Source organism: Saimiri boliviensis, chromosome 3, assembly GCF_048565385.1.
Source record: "Saimiri boliviensis isolate mSaiBol1 chromosome 3, mSaiBol1.pri, whole genome shotgun sequence".
In the NCBI taxonomy this organism is placed as follows: domain Eukaryota; kingdom Metazoa; phylum Chordata; class Mammalia; order Primates; family Cebidae; genus Saimiri; species Saimiri boliviensis.
The window spans coordinates 135,293,625-135,311,100 of NC_133451.1; the positions used below are offsets into that span (position 1 = coordinate 135,293,625).

The 17,476-nt window shown below is 40.1% G+C and overlaps 1 protein-coding gene across 2 annotated transcripts in view; it reads left to right on the plus strand.

The window, feature by feature from the left end:
* Positions 1-17,476, plus strand: part of DCHS2 (dachsous cadherin-related 2) — a 264,576-nt gene that overhangs the window by 73,153 nt on the left and 173,947 nt on the right. The window contains exon 1 of one of the 2 annotated variants that reach the window (XM_074396804.1): positions 5,230-7,351. The exons of the other annotated variant lie outside the window; for it this stretch is intronic. Coding sequence (XP_074252905.1) covers positions 7,277-7,351 — 75 coding nt within the window. The 5' untranslated portion in view covers positions 5,230-7,276. Of the gene's footprint in view, positions 1-5,229; positions 7,352-17,476 lie in introns of those variants that run through there. 2 annotated transcript variants of the gene reach the window in all.

The following is a 17,476-nucleotide window of genomic DNA, read 5'->3' on the forward strand; positions in this document are numbered from 1 at the left end:
AAAGCTATGGAAGAGGAGTCTTGGGTGCTCTGAGTGTGTACAATGGGGACTCCAGGGCTGGACAGACAGGTTTCTTTGACTGGGTGTTCCTTTAGCTAAGCTTTGGTGAATGCATGGAAATTGCGGGGACAAGGGTAGTGGGGACACAGAGCATTCCAGGCAGACAGGGTGACATTGCTTGGGGCCTATGGCTGGAAGCACAGAGAACATCAGAGGACCTGACAGACCAGTAGGATGGAGCATGGGGCTGAGGGAGGAGAGCATCATGAGCGAGCCTGGTGAGGCAGCAAGGTCAGGTCACATAGAAGACTTTGATTTTTATCTTAAAACAATAAAAGATTACTAAAGAACTTCAATAATGAATGGGTATATATATGTTTTCTAGATCACTCTTGCTTTTGGGTGGAGTATGGATTGGATACTCTCCAAGAATGGAGACTAGGAGACCTTTTGAGATTAGTGGAATAGCCCAGTGTTCTGATAGAGAATGAAAACAGTGGATGTTTCAGGATATCTTCTGAATGTGGAGGCAATAAAACTGGCTGATGGAGTGGGTTACTGGGTTAAAAAAAGGGTGATTCAAGGGTAACTCTTAGGTTTCTCACCAATATGTCTTGATGAGTTCATATTGAGTTTGAGGGAGCTGTGGTCACTCAAGTGGAGATGCTGAAAAGTTGTATTTAGAGGACTAGAGCTCAGATTAATGTGCTGCATAGGTGATAAAATCTAAAAGTTGGCCTCAAATGCGCTTGAGATCATGGGCAGAGATGAAATAGCTTAAGCAGAGAGTATAGCCTAAGAAGAGAATTTGAAGACCCAACCTTGGATGAACTCTTAACACTTAGCATTGACTAGAGAGGGCACATCAGCCTAGGAGACTGAAAAAGAACATTTAGAGAAGTAGGAGGAAAACCAAGAGTGTGATTCAGTGAAATAGTTTAGGAAACTTTCTATCATGAAGTAAAGAGTGGTGACCTTTATTGAAAGATGCTGAGCTGTTGAATAAAAAGAGGATAGAAAACGTTTATTGGATTTAGCAACATGGAGGCTATTTGTGGTTTTAGCAAGAACTAATTCAATGGAGTGATGAGATTTTTAAACCAGATTGAAGCAGATTAATGAAGAGGTGAAAAGTGAGAAAACAGAAAGAGCATGTGAAAACCCTTTTGAAATGCCTAGCTGCAGCAGGAGGGAGAGAGAAAAGGCTGTGGCTAGAATGGAAAATGGGTGCAAGGTAGTGTTTTTATTTTTTGAAGCAGAATAAAGCACGTTTAAACACAGATGAGGCCGGGCATGGTGGCTCATGCCTATAATCCCAGCACTTTGGGAGGCCAAGGCAGGTGGATTGTTTGAGGTCAGGAGTTCCAGACCAGCCTGGACAACATGGAGAAACCCCATCTCAACTAAAAATACAAAAATTAGCCAGGCATGGGGTGGGTGCTTGTAATCCAGCTACTCAGGAGGCTGAGGCAGGAGAATCGCTTGAAGCTGGGAGGTGGAGATTGCAAGTAAGCCAAGATCGTGCTACTGCACTCCAGCCTGGGTGACAGAGTGAAACTCCTCTCAAAAATAAATAAATAAATAAATAAATAAATAAAATAAAATAAACACAGATGAGAAGGGTCTAGTAAAGAGAAGAAACTTTCAGACTGGAAAGCAGTGATTCTTTAATAAAGTATTTTGATGCTTAATGAAGTGTTTTATATTATAAATATTTCCCGAGCTTTTACTTTGTGCCAGGCATTACGCTAGAACTAGGATTATATCACGGAAAACAGTTTCTGCTCTCAGGTTACTTTCTATAATGTCCTCTGTGTGGCTAAAGTTCCATAAAGCCTCATTTTGAGTCTTCTCTCTGCTTCAGCAACTATGTGATTAAAAATTGCTGAACTGTGTTATTCAACCCACTGTCAGTGAGTGTGATTTCTGGGCCAATTTTTTTTCCAATGATGGTAGTGTATATACTACATGTAGTAGTAATTACCAAGTTACTAGTGCCTACTTGCAACTTGGTAATTATTAGTTTAGTTAGTACCTACCATCCACTCATGTCAAAAAGAGTGTCTTCCCTGCATTGCTACCAGTCCTCTACCATTATCGTACTATGAGGGTGTGATGGTTAATTTTAGGTGTCAACTTGACTGCATTAAGGGATACCCAGATACCTAGAAAAACATTACTTCCGGGTGTATCTGCAAGAGTGTTTCTGAAAAAGATTGGCGTTTGCATCAGTGGACCAAGTAAGGAAGATCTGCCTTCACCCAATGTGAATGGGCACGATCCAATCAGTTGAGAGCCCAGATAGAGCAAAAAAGCAGAAGAAAGATGAATTTTTCTGACTCTTCTGGAGCGGGGACTATCTTCTCCTGCCTGTAGACATCAGAACTCCAGGCCTTCCAGTCTTTAGACTCTGGGACTTGTACCAGTGACCTGCCCCAAATCTCAGGCCTTTGGCTTTGGACTGAGAGTTACATCGTGGTCTTCTCTGGTTCTCAGCGTTTTGACCTTGTACTGAGGGTATGCCATTCTCTTCTCCATTTTTTCAGCTTGCAGACACACTGTGGAACTTCTTGGCTTTTATAACTGTGTGAGCCAATTGCCATGATAAATTCTCTCACATCCATGTATGTATGTATGTTTGCATGTGTCTATCCATCCATCGATCTCCTATTGGTTCTGTTTCTCTGGAGAACCCTCACTCCTTTTTGTCTCTCGCCTCCTCTCTCTATCCGGTCCCCCCAGCCAATCAAATTCTACCTCTAAATATATGTCAGGTCTGCCCTGTTCAGTCAGCCCCCATGGCTGTCATTTTAAGCCTTGACTATTTCTGCCTGTGTTAATCTAACGATTTCCTAACGTATCTAACTTACCTTCTTACAAATCATCATTCTACGTGGCTACCAAGATGAATGTTCTTAAATGCAAACTGGATGTCACTCCAGCTTGAAAGACTCCACGGTATACTCTGATTTTTCATCATCTCCTCCCTGCCTATACATGTCCACTTCCCCCTACACACCACAGTTCCTCATGCACCAGTCCTTGTCCACTCATATATTCTTCCCTGGCTTTCTTTTCTTTTCTTTTTTTTTTTTTTTTTTTTTTTTTTTTTTTTTTTTTTTTTTTTGGTCTTGTTCTAGTTCAAACACTTAGTTCTAGCATCACCCTGCTTTGTGTCCTGGAAACCTTCTTCACCGTCTCCAGAAGGAGTCAGGTGTCTCCTTTCCTCTGTGCTCCTGCAGTGTCCTGCACATGCTTCCTAACGGCAGCCAGCATTTTTAAAATGTAATTTCTGCATCTCATTTTTTCATACAATGTAAAAGTTGCTTGAGCTCCTCATAAATTTTGAATGAGTAGGTTGATATCCAAGCAGGTGAAAAACATACTTATAATAACCTAAGTCAAGAATCTTACTCTGTTTACTGTATAAACACAAAATAATTTTTGCACTGACTTTATATATATACTTTGAATTACCCAAGGGATACAACTACTGAGTAAATTGAAGGAAGGTGAAACTTTATTTGTAGCTTGACCATTTTGCAAAATGTGTCACTGATGGCAACATTGCCTATTAAATTGAGTCCCCAACTCAGGAGGCCTATTTTTGTAATATTACATTGTAATATCTACATATATTATATGTATATATATGTGTATATATTATATGTATATATAATATCTACATATATTATATGACTATAATTGTGTTTCCTATTATAGTCATACCTGGATAATTACATGCTGAAATACATGCTATTTTACTATGAATCACTTTTATTTTTCCTTTATATTATAGCTAGGACATTATATCAATTTCATAAAAAATTTGCATCAGGATAGAAAAGGAGCTATTACATGTACTATTATATTAAATTGAGTTATTATATAGAGAGAGATATTACATGTAATATTATATTAAATTGAGTCACCAACTCATGAGGCTTATTTTTGTAGCTATTACATTCATGCTGACTGCATGTGTGTGTTTGTGTGTTTGCACCCACATGCACACACACCCATGCATATGGGCTTATTTAGCTTTTCTTTTAAAATGTCAAATATGAAGCATTTATGCATGTGCAGCATTCATGCTGATTCTGTATGTGTATACCTTTATTTAGTCCTTATTTCAAATTGTAAACTATGTACAAAAGCATATTGAATGGTGCCTTCTCATAATTTCAAACCTGTTCATTAAAAATATGTGCAGATATCTATCTCACTGTATTTCCTATTATAGTCATACCTGGATAATTACATATTGTAATTCTATTTTAGTATGAATCACTTTTATTTTCCCTTTATATTATAACTAGGACATATATAGAGTTAATAAAAAATTTATATCAGGATAGAAAGGGAGATATTACAAAATGCTTAACTAAAAGGAGTGCGTGGATCTGAAAGGGGAGAACAACTGGCATTTAGTGTCAACTTTGTAATCGTGAAATTGTGTTACATTGACTCTTCGGAAATGAATGTTTTTAATAAATACTTTACAAATTCCTTTGTAACGTTCTTTTATGTTTTAGCTGCAGTGGTATGATAATCATCCTTTCTAAATGGTGGAAGAGGACAAGGGAGTCTTAATGAGTGGATTAAAGGCACTCTCAGCTGGCCACACCTGGCAAGGGGCTTCTGCCGTTTGAAAAGTAGGGTCCTGTTTAATCAGGTACTGAGCTGGGCACTGGGACACCTGGCCTTAGTGCTGATACAACAGGGCCATGTGCCTAACTCTGGGCACATTCGTGGTGTTTTCTGAGCCTCAGTCTCTACATATGTAAACTTAAAGAAATACATGCAGTTATTTGGTGGTTTTCACATTTGTTCTGATAACTATCTCCCTAGAATACCATGACATACAGGTGCATTTAAAATTAATGTATTAATTAGAAATAATTTTAATGACAGAAAATTTGACCATATAATATAAATGTAACAAAAATAAAGACATTTGTCCACAAAAAGGCAACTTTCCAAACTAAGAATGGTTAGGTCATTTTTCCTACTAAAATCATTTAAGGATTATTCACGTTTTCTGACATCCACTGATGTTTGCTGGCAAAGAAGCAAGGATGAAATGGCTAGAAAAAATATTGTAAAAAAAAGCTTAACATTGAGAAATTTTAATTAACTTATTTTGTTCTCTGAAAGTTGAGAAAATGCCATATTCTGATAGTAGCATATAGAAAAAGAATTGAAGGTCTAGTTGATTTTTAAGATAGTTTCTGCTATTAGAAGGTTTTTGTTTTGTTTTCCAGGTCTTCCTAAGACAATACTGATTCTCGGAGAACCAGGACACTTTCCCCCACCAGCCATGTTAGGGTTGTTCAATTTAGCAAATAAAAAGACAGACATGCTCAGTTAAAGCTGAATTTCAGATAGATAATGAATAGATTTTTGTTTTATTTTTAGTATAATCATGTCCCAAATAGTGCATGAAACAATTTGATTTCTCTAACAGCTCAGATTAACCAGTGCACTAATGTTTGTAGGTTTTTCTTGTGTGAGGTCCAAAAACATCATGAGATCCTTGCCTTGAGGCAGCTTACTGGGGCCACAGTTGCTCTGAGGGAGTTGATTGGAACAACTATTGAGTAATAACTAAGTGCTTGGGCTTAAATGGAAATAGTTCTCGAATTTGGCCAAGGAAGTCTGGTAAGGCTACTAATCCTGAACATTAAACTGTCAAAAATGTGCTCACGGTGCACTTGGGAGTCTACAATGTAAACGGGAAGGATGACTCCCCGTTCCCCTGATAGGTCTCACACACATACACACACGCACGCGCACACACGCACTCACGCACTCGCACGCACACGCGCACACGCGCGCACATACGCACTTGCGCACACTCACACACGCACGTACACGCACTCGCGCACACGCACGCACACGCACACGCACACATACAGGACTGGCCTGAGGTGGTGACAGGTGGGCTTTCAGTGGTTTTAGCCCTCTTAGTCGCGTTTGCGTGGCTTCTCACCGAGGGCGACCCGCCGCGATCCTGTGGTGGTAGTTGCAGCTCCTAGGGAAATAGCTCGGTGTCCGTGATCCCCGCAGCTGGAAGCGGGGAATGGGAGGGCGGGAGTGACGGGGACAGACGTCGGCCGATTTCGTGTTAGTTTTGGCCTTGGAGTGTAAAAACATCTGGGAAATAAAATGAGCCACGCTGACTGGAAATGTGAACGTCCGCCAAGATTATGTAAGGAAGGTGCCGCGAGGAGCTGCAGTAGACATTTCCCTCCTCTGCGTCGCCAGCTCGGAGATTTAAACGAGCAGCACCGGGGAAACCGCGCTGTGACATACACACAGGGAAACTAGCTTCTTTATAAGTATTTATCCAGTTTGATTTCCCCCCGTTCCTCCTCTGTGGTACCAAGTTGGTTGCTTAGGAAAGTGGGTGGAGCTACTGCTTGATCTGAGGGGCTGTGAAATCAACTTCTCTAGTCCGGAGATGTCATAAATGTCCCGCTAGAGCCTAGGACACGGTGTTCGGAGGGTCAGATGGCACGAAAGGGGAAGCAATGGTATGAGGACTCCGGGAGCGTGAAGATTTATTAACAGAAGGAAGACTTATTCCTCTTCGGGTGGGGAGTAACACCAGAGTCCTGAAGGAAAGGAAAAAGAAAAGAGGTTGGATAAACACAGCCTCCCTGCCCTGTCAGCTGCTAGTGATCCTGGGATGGGAGGTGGGGGCGCTGTGAGGTCAACTGTGTCCCTCTGGCAGGAAATAGAAGACGGGGCAGATGCAGCTGTGCTCCTCTGTTTCTGCTGTGGACCCTCCTTCCAGGCTGTCCTTGGGGCCCTTCCTGTCCGCTCTCTCTGGGCTTCTCTTCCTGTGGGAGCTCCCCAACTTTCAGATAGCTGATCATGACCATTTGACTTAGGGCCCTCTTCCTACCCCTTCTGTGCTCATCTTAGTCCTACTGCATCAGCCTTAAAATTTTTTGGACTGAATGCACCTATTAATAAAATCATCTCCAGTATATGTTTATTTCCTTATAAACCACATATAAGAATTATGTATACAGGTGTATACATGTGAATGCATATATAAAATAAAAATGAATATAGAAGACAAAATATATAAGATAAAAATATTTAGAAACATAAAAAATGGAAGAGGTAAAAAATTATTAAGTGAATTTATGTTTTTTTCTCTCAGTCAATTCTGTCCATCAGTTCGCTTGGAGAAAACCCAGAGGGTTCTGCCACTGTTTGGAGACTCATCTGGAGGGAGTTGATTCCTGGCCGTGCTTTGGCCTGAATGGGATCTTATGGCTCCATCTTACTGACATTCAGGACCTGGAGAGACTGCAGCTTTAGCTCCCCAGTAACCAAGGTCAGGCTTACTTGAGATTCCTTAGCTAAAAGTCTTTCTGTCTTTCCCCCAGTACTGGAACTCAGTGATAAATATCTGAATACTCTCAGACTGCCTCTGGTTGCTTATCCAAGCAAGGAGGAATTCTGTCAAATGCCAGCTCATTCAAGAGCAGATCTAGGAGTAGGAATGCCTCTATGAAATAATGTGGAGGCACCCCTCAAGGCAGGAAATGCCTGACAACTGGGAAAGGCTGGATCTCTGGGAAACCCAAGGCTACTGAAAATGTGGGGGAAGTTGGAAAATTCTATTGTTAATGAGACATGAACTCCAATTAAATGTATATGCAATTAAATTTATGTATAGTCAAAACAAATTCTGAAATGTTTCATCAGTATTTAAGATAGAGGATTAGAAGTGAATCCTAGTAACTGATTGAAAATACTGTTCGAATTGCTATCAAATTTCTGAAAATGCATACTATTTATTTTTATGCTTAGTTCCCTCATCTATTGATTTGCAAATAATATTAGTTATATCATGTCCCTCCCGGTCTTCATTAGTATAATTAAATGATACTGTATTTAGCCAGAGAAAACAGCCGCGTGTCAGGCAGTTGAACAGCTGCTAAAGAGGACAGCATGTTACAGGGGTGAACCTTTTGCCACACCCACCTGAGCTCATCTGGAAACTGTAGCCCCAGCATTACTCTTGTAGCAGCTGTCAAGGAAGGCAAGTACTTCCATTGTTGAACTGCTGCGTTGACCGATGACGTGACTGCCAACACAGGTTCAGCTCATTCTAAACTGCCTTTTCTCTGTCTACTCTTGATTTTCCTTATAAACCTGCAGTATCCCATCTAGGAAAGAGGTGAGCAAGGTCTCATTTCCAGTCTTTCCTTCACTTCTCTATTATGAATACCTAAATCAACTTTTAGGTATTCATGTAAGAGAAGGCCTATCCCCAATCTTGGTGGGTATTAATGTTTTAGTACTCTAAAAGCATTGTTTTAGGCATGAGATGGGGAAGTTGTAGTTGGATAGCAGTCCAGTGACAGTTAGTGATACATTTGTGCTTTAAGTAGACAAACAAGTGTACAATGATGTCAGGAATGCTTCTTGAATTACGGCCTAATTTTTTTTGGCAGTTACCATATGTCCCTCAGCCAAAAAAAAAAAAAAAAAAAAAAAAAAAAAAAGAGTTGTTTGGAGATGTCTTTTTGTCTTCACTTTATATTACACTCTCTGGGAATTTTCTGCTTTGCTTCCCTTAATGTTAGAAACTCAACTTCAGGAGGATAATGTACAATGTTAAGTATTCTGTGTTTTGATTGGGTTTAAGGAAATGCTAGATTTAAGCACTGAGTTAGTACTTTAACTCTTGAAAAAGTGGACTAGTAACTGACCTATAGTTTTGGAATCTTCTTCTAAACATAAAGAGATATCACTCTGAATTGGAACATACATATATGTAGAATTGATTTATTTCTACAAGAAATACTTGTTGACTGTTTGCTCTCTATCTGCACTGTTCTAGAAGCTGGGGTAATAGTGGTGAATAAGACAAAATGCCTGCCATATGGAGTTTATTGTTATTTTTTGGAGGAAAGAGAGGAGTCTTGAAAATAAACCTCAGTAAACAAGTGAGTAAGATTATTTCAGATCTTAAGTGCAAGAAGGAAAATAAAGCAGGTATATTAACCAGTGTCTCAAGAAGAAAGAGCATGAAAATTAGTATAATTTAAGAAAAGTTTAATAAAAGTTCTGTTTACAAGGGTAAGTGTAAGGGCATGGTAGGAAACTATAAATTAATGCAGTGCTATGGGGTTAGCAACAGAAGTAAACCCTGAAGTAGAGGGCATAGTTATATGAAGGACAGGGATTCTGACCTTCGGTGAGGGCCTCAGCCAGGAAGGAAGGAAGGAACTGGAGAAGTAAGTATCCAGACTTACTGGCTCCCCCATTGGCCTCACCTACTGGAAGTCAGATGGCAAGGGAGCTGGATGATGTAATCCAGGCGTCCCCAGACTTTTTACACAGGGGGCCAGTTCACTGTCCCTCAGACCGTTGGAAGGCCGTCACATACTGTGCTCCTCTCACTGACCACCAGTGAAAGAGGTGCCCCTTCCTGAAGTACAGCAGGGGGCCGGATAAATGGCCTCAGGGGGCCGCATGTGGCCCGCGGGCCGTAGTTTGGGGACGCCTGACGTAATCCATCCTGCAGGTCAGCCTTCTGGGGCACAGAGCAAGTGGGAGAAAGGTGGAGCATGTGGCTCTGGAGCCACCTGGAGGTGTCCAGCATCAGAGAGAAATGAGATGTTATATGGAACTTACATTGTTTGCTGATCTAAAATGCAATGTCTCAAAGATGCTTACGGTTTATTTAAGGTGGCCAAAAATAAATTCATGAGAATATAAGTGGCAATACAGAACTGGATGTAAGTGATAAAAAGTGGTGTTCATCTACACCATAACTCTTGTATTTGGGAACAGGAAAAGATTGCTCTACTTTGGAAGAAGAGGAGACATTTAATAGGGTGAGTATAGTTGAAATTGGGCTTAAGGAATGGATAGATTGTTAATACTTGGAAAGGAAGAAGGAAGCATCCCAGGAATACAAAATGTCATGGGCCAAAGTGCACAGATGGGACATGTTTTAGAAATAAATTTGCTCCAGTGGTTGGATGATTCTGTAATCCTTTCAGAATCAGACTTGTAATTAAAAATAAACCCTGCTCCCTTCTAACCTCCCTATCCAGTGTAGAAACTGTGTCTGTCAGTACTGGCTAGCTTTCTTCCTTCCTCCTCTTTCTTTTCCTCTCTGTTTCTCTTTCTCCTCTCTTCTTACTGCTTTGGTTTTCAACAAACATTTATTAAGCATCCATGATTTGCATAGTTGCAGTAAGTAAGCAGTATGCTACTGCATTAAACAAGACTGTGTTTCCTACTTTATCAGGGAGTTTAGTTTGAATTTCAGCATTCCACAGGGTTTCTCAGTAATTCAACAAGGTAATCATAATTGCAAACACTTACGTGAACATTTGTTACATGCTAGATACTGTTCTTATTCAAGGAGACTTGGTTTGTCTTAGGAAAAATGTATGAAAAGCTTAGAAGAACAGATTACTGAAATGATATCCCACATTTTAGCCCTGTAAAGCTGTTTGATTGTTTTAAAAGTGCTTGTTTGCTGAAACATTAAATTGACTGGACGACCTACTGCTTATCAAGCGTGCATAAGATTTCAATTTTGCATATATTATGGATAAGGAACATTTTCTCAGTGACAGACCCATTGAAATTGAGTTTAGGTCCAGAGTGATATCCTTCCACTCAGAAACATTTTCTTCTCTTCCTCTTTTTCTGGAATTCCAAATGTCTTGATGGTGGGGAATTGAGAAAGGCCTCTAGACTGAAAAGAGGTTTTACTCACTCTGGAGGCTCAGCTTGAGGACATGCTGAAATTGATGGGAGTAAAATGTTGTTGGGTCCTCTACCGAGGAGGTGAGAAATAAGATTTTGCTCTATGCTCAGAGAGATGCTTCTTTAGAGGCATGCAGAGGTTTCTCTTTATTTCCAAGGTTGACAAGACAGAATCCACTTGGAAAGAGATCTTAGCAATTGTGTTCTCTCTCTCTCTCTCTCTCTCTCTCTCTGGGAACTACATTTCCCTTATAACTATCTTTCTCCTTATATTTAAACAAAATTAAATTTATTTCACATTTGAGAGTGCATGATACAGTAAATTAGTAAGTAGAATTCATTTTTAAAAAATTATTTAAGCCCTGAATTAAACTGCATCCCTCTAAAATAAAGTAAACCCATAAACATGTTATAAAATGTTAATTGGGTCAGTTGCACATAAGAATAATTCTGTTTTTATACCAAGTAAGTTATATTTTCTTTATTTCTATAAATAAGACCTTCAGGTTATTTTAGAAAAATAAATTGCATTTTCTATATGTAAGGTGTAGAGCATGATACATATACTGTATATAGTAAAATACTTACTGTAATGGAATAAATTAACATTCATCATCTACAGTTACTCATTTCCCAGTTAATGTTAATAAATTAACATTCATCATCTCATGTAGTTACCCATTTCTCTTCACCTGGTGGAGAGCAGCTATAATCCACTAATTTAGCAAATATCCTGAATACAATACACTTTTATTAACTATCATCTTCATGTTGTAGATTAGGTCATTTGACTTGTTCAGACTTGTTTATTCTTTATATTTGCTACTTTGTATTCTTTGATGTTCATCTCCTTACTTCCTCCCACCCATTCCAATCCTGCCCTGGTTTTATTCTCTGTCACTATATATTTGACCTTTTTGAGAAAGATTCCACATATAAGTGAGCTCAAGCAATATTTTTCTTTCTGTGTTTGACTTCTTTCACTTAGTATAATGCTCTCCAAGTCTATCCATTTATAGCAAATGGCAGAATCTCCTCCATTTCTGAGTTACAGATTTCCTGGGTATGGTATTCTTGGCTGACAGTTTTTGTTTGTTTGATTTTCCTTTCAGCATTTTGAGTACATCATCTCATTCTCTCTTGGCCTGCAAGGTTACTGCTAGGAAATTCACTAGTAGTCTAGTGTGGATTCCCGTATATGCTGATACTTCACACTTCTCTTGCTGCTTTAAAAGTTCTCTCTTGTCTTTGACTTTTGATGGTTAATTTTAATGTGCTTTGGAGAACCACCTCTTTGAAATGAATCTGTTTGGAGACTTTTGAACTTCATGGATGTCAATGTCCACATCTATTCTAAAACTTGAGAAGTTTTCAGCAATTGTTTCATTAAATAAGCTTTCCATCCCTATTTTTGTCTCTTCTTTTTCTGCAGCTCCCATATTGTGAATGTTTGTTTGCTTATTGGTATCCCATAAGACCCATAGGCTGTCTTCACTCCTTTTTTATTTTGAGACCAAGTCTTGCTCTGTTGCCAGGCTGGAGTGCAGTGGTACGATCTCGGCTCACTGCAACCTCTGCCTGCTAGATTCAAGCAATTCTCCTGCCTCAGCCTCCTGAATAGCTGGGACTACAAGGCATACTGTATTTGTAGTAGAGATGGGGTTTCACTGTGTTGGCCAGGATGGTTTCAATCTCTTGACCTCATGATCCTCCTGCCTCAGCTTCCCAAAGTGCTGGGATTACAAGAATGAACGACTGCACCCAGCCATCTTCACTCTTGTTCATTCTATGTTCCTTTCTTTGCCCTCTGGGTAATTTAAAAATATCTACCTTGAAGTTTAGAGATTCTTCTTTCCACTCAATCTAGTCTACTGTTGAAACTCTCTATTTTATTTCTTATTTTATTAATTGAATGTTTAAGCTTCAAGATTTCTGCTTGGTTCTTTTGTATGAGATCCATCTCTTTGTTGAATTTCTAATTCAGGTTATGCATTTTTTTTTCCTGGATTGTATTGAATTTTCTGTCTGTATTCTCTTGTATCTTGCTGAGTTTCCTTAAGATTATTTTTTGAAATTCCTTTTCAGTCAATTCATAAATTTACTTTTCTTTGGGATCAGTTACTAGAGTATTGTGTTCTTTTGGTGGTATAATGTTTCCTTGCTTTTTCATTTTGTTGTTGCCCTACATTGATGGCTGAGCATCTGGTGGAATAATCACTTTTTCCAAACTTTACAGAGTGGCTTTTGTAAGGAAAACTTGCCCTGCAGATGTGTCTTAGTGTGCCAGTTGGGAAAGTTGTGATGACTTTGGTTCCAAGTAGATGCAGTAGTATAGCCTTTGTGCATCTTCTTCAGCTGCAATCAACGTCAGTAATGATTGTGGTGATTCCGTGGCCTAGGCTATAGGAGTCTGTGGCAGTGTCGGCAGGAGCATAGGTTGTTAAGAGTCCTCAGTGATGAGGGCTTTTGGAACCTTTTTTCTTGTTTACCCTACAATGGGTAATCCTAGTTGAGGGGATCCCTCTTGGTGTCATGTCTGACATGACCCTTGAGCAACTGTCATGGTGCTAGGTTCTAGGTCACAAATGCTCAGAGTGGCTGTGGAGCCAGAGTCCTGTGCTCAGTAGCTTATGAACCTATTGTGGCACCAGGGTACAGGTTGAGTCTCCAAGCCATTTTTGGATGAACATTACTAGCAAAGTTGGGGTCTGTGATTCTGAGGAATCCCCCATCAGCTCAGGCTCAGGAAGACAGGTTGTGGCTGACATCTGTGGACACAGCACAGTACTGACCTGGCTCTGAAAAAGAAGAGATTCTCTGGAGGTTTGAGCTTGGTGAACATGGTACAGTTGGAATTTAGGAACCAGAGCCAGTAGGGCCCAGTGGAAACTCAGGCCCCAGAAGACAAGACACTGCACAATGGTGACTCTGGATCCTGGGATGATGAGACATGGCAGTATCCCAGATTCTGTGGGGCCAGGTACAGCAGCAGCGAGGACTCTGGAATGGTGAAGTATAGCTGTCACTTAGGCCCTGGGAGGCAGCAGGCAGCACAATAATGACTCTACTCCCTGGGGAGGGAGGTGTCTCAGCAGCCCAGACTCTAGTCTACTTCCAGGGAGGCAGGGTACTTCAGTTATTTGGCCTGTAGGGCTAGGTGTTTGAACTCAGCCAATACTCTGGGATGTGGGGCACCACATCAGCTTAGTCCTGGGATGCCTGGATGCTTGAGGTGTCCAAGCCACCAATTCCTCAGGAGATGATGTGCTCCTTTATCTCAGGCCCAATGTGTGTGGCAGCTCTGGATATCCAAGGCATTGTCTTTCCAGGAGAACTCCAGGCAGCTCACTCATCTGGTCTTAGCATCTGTGAGAACCTCAGAAGTTCCTAGTGGTGAGGTCTGTAGGTGTCAAAAGTGATGGGGGCTGCTGGGGTCCCCTTGCTTACTTTTTCTCTGCAAAGAGAAGTACCTCCTAGTTCTAAGCTGATTCCAACTGAGTGATGGGGTGGTAGAGGCCAGATGTTTTCTTCTCTTTTCTTTGTGTCTGTCCTGGGTTACTGTGCTCCACAGGGTTTCTGCTGTTCCTTTGATGTACTCCACCACTCTCCTTTAGTTGTTTTCATCAAGATGTAGTTGTTTACTTTTTGTTTTGGCTGTATTTGTGTAGGAATGAGTGCTAAGGGCTTCTAGTTGGCTATTTGCACCATTCCCTTTGACCTTTCCTCTTGTAATTCTTAAGTCTTTCCTTTTTAACTTGAAACTATTAATTTAAAGAAATAAGTTATATACAAAATAATGATGGCTTATATTAGGAAAAGACAATACGTTTTATTTTCCCTGCTCAACATATATGAATTGTAGATTGATCACCTGTGAAAGTTTTTCCTCAAGAACTATTAAGCTGCTTGGATAGAGTTTCAGTGTTATTCTTATTAAATTTGCTCATTAAATGTAGCTCAGGCACCATCATAATATTTAAATCAGAGTAATCATTGAGCGACAAATGAGATAATACGATTAATGTGATTTTAAAATGATCTGGCGGAATGTATTTCACATATGAGAGAAGTATTTTAAATTTGCATTTTTATTACTAAAATTCTGGAATCTAGGTATTAAGAATTTAATCTTAAAGTTAAATTAGTGTTAACTTTCTCATTGTTAAACTTGCTTTCTAAGGTTAATTCCATGTCAAATACATACAGAGATGAAAGATACTATTTGAGCAGAAACCCAGAGAAATTGCCCATGACATGGGCAGTCTGAGGGTGAGAGATGTATGGTACTTGGGGTGGATGGGAGGAGCAGCAGGGAAGGTATAGTTATAGAAACTTTTGCATTTGTAAGGAGATGGGGAAGAAAGAGATCATGAAAGAGGAGAAAATGCAGGATATAGTAAAGGGAATGTATGTCTTTATGCAGGGTTTTTGTCCTGTCCTGCTAATAGAAAATGGTTTCCCAGGGACTGCCACTGTGGAGCTTGCCATTCAGCAGATATTTGCAAGCACTGGTGCAACCACACCCTGCCAGACCCTTCAGGAACTCATGGGAAGCGCTGTACCAAGACTGAGGGGGAGGGTTTTGGGGTTGTGTGGGGCACCTCACCGGCCTAGTGGGGGATATTCCGAGTTAATGCTCTCAGCTGCACCAGAAAGCAACCAGAACTGTTTCTGGTGCCATGTGTGACTGCTTTAAAACAAGTATGTGGAAAGGCAGAGCAATCTCGGCTTTTAGAAGAAAGTATAACTTCCTGTCAACAAGAAAAAGAAAAGATTTTCTATGTATGTTCAACTTAAAATGTCTACTTGGATGAGGCCTATGCAATGGTTCAGAGTTAACACATATTCTTTGTTTCTACCACATACCTGAGAAGCTCCAAGTTTTTGCTTTTGGTTAAGCAAGTTGGGGTTGATGTAAAAAAAAAAAAAAAAAAAGGAAGGGAACATAGAAACCTTTCAATAGCAAATTAACAGAGATCATACATGAGATACTTGGGGGAGACAGAAGTTAAGATTCGTATAACTCAGCTTTCTAAATCCAGATTTGTAGCAAATAAGAGAGTCCCTATGATGGGGAAGGAGCTAGAGAGCCCTCCGTCCCAAGTAAAAGATGCTTGAGTCCCAGAATTTGGATATTTCCTTGTGTATCTTGCCCTCCCTCATGTAGCAATAAAAGATATTTTTGTTACCACTTGTTCTCTTACTCACTGTAGACCCCAGTGTGTGTGGGACCGTCTCAGGACTGCCTAGAACTTGGGAGTCTTCTTATTTGCAGTGTTTGGTATCTCACTGCATTCATGAGGAAAAGGATTAATGGACTTGTCATCTTTTTTCTTTTGGGAGAGAGACCTTCAGGAGAGCAAGATTAGAACCTGATACTGACAACTTTCTTTCCGAGACAGTCACTTATATCTCAGTCCCAAGATTTGTTGGAAGAAACTTTGGAATGTGCAGTCAGGTGCCGTTGGGAAACTGACAATGTTGTCCAGCATAATAGCAAAACAGGAAAGGAAGGTGGGATCTGTGTTGCAAGTCAGAAGAGATTTACTTTCCACAAGTACATAACATGTAAGTCCTCTGAGAGAAAACTGTGTAATAGATTTGTCAGGATTCCAAAAATTTTTCCTGGAGTAAGATGTAATGAGATGAAGGAATTTAGTCATTAACATTCTTAGGTGGGGTTGATTTTCACAAGAAAAACAAGAAGAGCTATCGTTTGTATTTCAGAGCTGCAACAGAGTAGCCAATACTGGACTTGTCCTTTCACCATGAACAACTATAAAATCAGACAGATTATATGAGACAGCTGTTTTCAGGTGTTGGACAATGGGCAGAGCAGGACTGGGATTCCTGAGAGAAGAGAAACTTAAGAAATGATCTCTTTGTTGGCCCTGACACTTTGATACAGGGCGCTTTTCTAATTTAGCAAAATGAGGCATAGTTCAAGAGGAGCAGTGTTCTTGCTGAACTGAGAGGCAGCGATTGGGACTTGAGGGCTGTTAAGCTTTGTGGGTACAGTGTGGGAGAAAAGGAAATTGCTTAGAGGGGAGTTCTACAGATCTGCATGGATTATGATAGGTCCACGGCCTAGGCCTGGGCTGTGCATTTGCTGGCTGAGACTCAGGTGCAGCAGAGAACAGTTGCTGTTGGGATGAGATCTGACATGGAGAAGCCAGAGTTCATCCAGTGCTAGGAGAGAGTGGTTCTCCATGATGGAGGTGAAGAGCTTTGTTGTACAACTTGGGCTTTCTTTTGAGATGACAGAAAGCCTACACCTTAGCAATAAGGATTATGCCTTCAAGTAAGGGCCATCCCCTAAGGACGAAATGTCAGCTCTTTAAAGGGAGACAACATAATTCAGGCTATTTACAATGTATCATGCCCAATATTCAGCATACCATAAAAAAACTAATCAGACATGTTAAGAAGCAGGAAACTGTGTGATCCAATATCAAACGCTGAGAGATACCCCAAGATGACACAAACGTTAGCTTTAGCAGACAAGGATTTTTAAACAGCTGCTAAAAAATGTGTTCAAGGACTTAAAGGACAGCATGATTCTAATGAGAGAATATATGGAAGTGATAGCAGAAAATGAAAACTATGAAAATTATATAAGGAAATTCAGAAATGGAAAGGATAACATCTGAAATAAGTTAACCTGAAGAATGAAAAGAAAAAAGATTTAAAAAATATTTTTAAAGCATTAGTAAACTCTGGGACA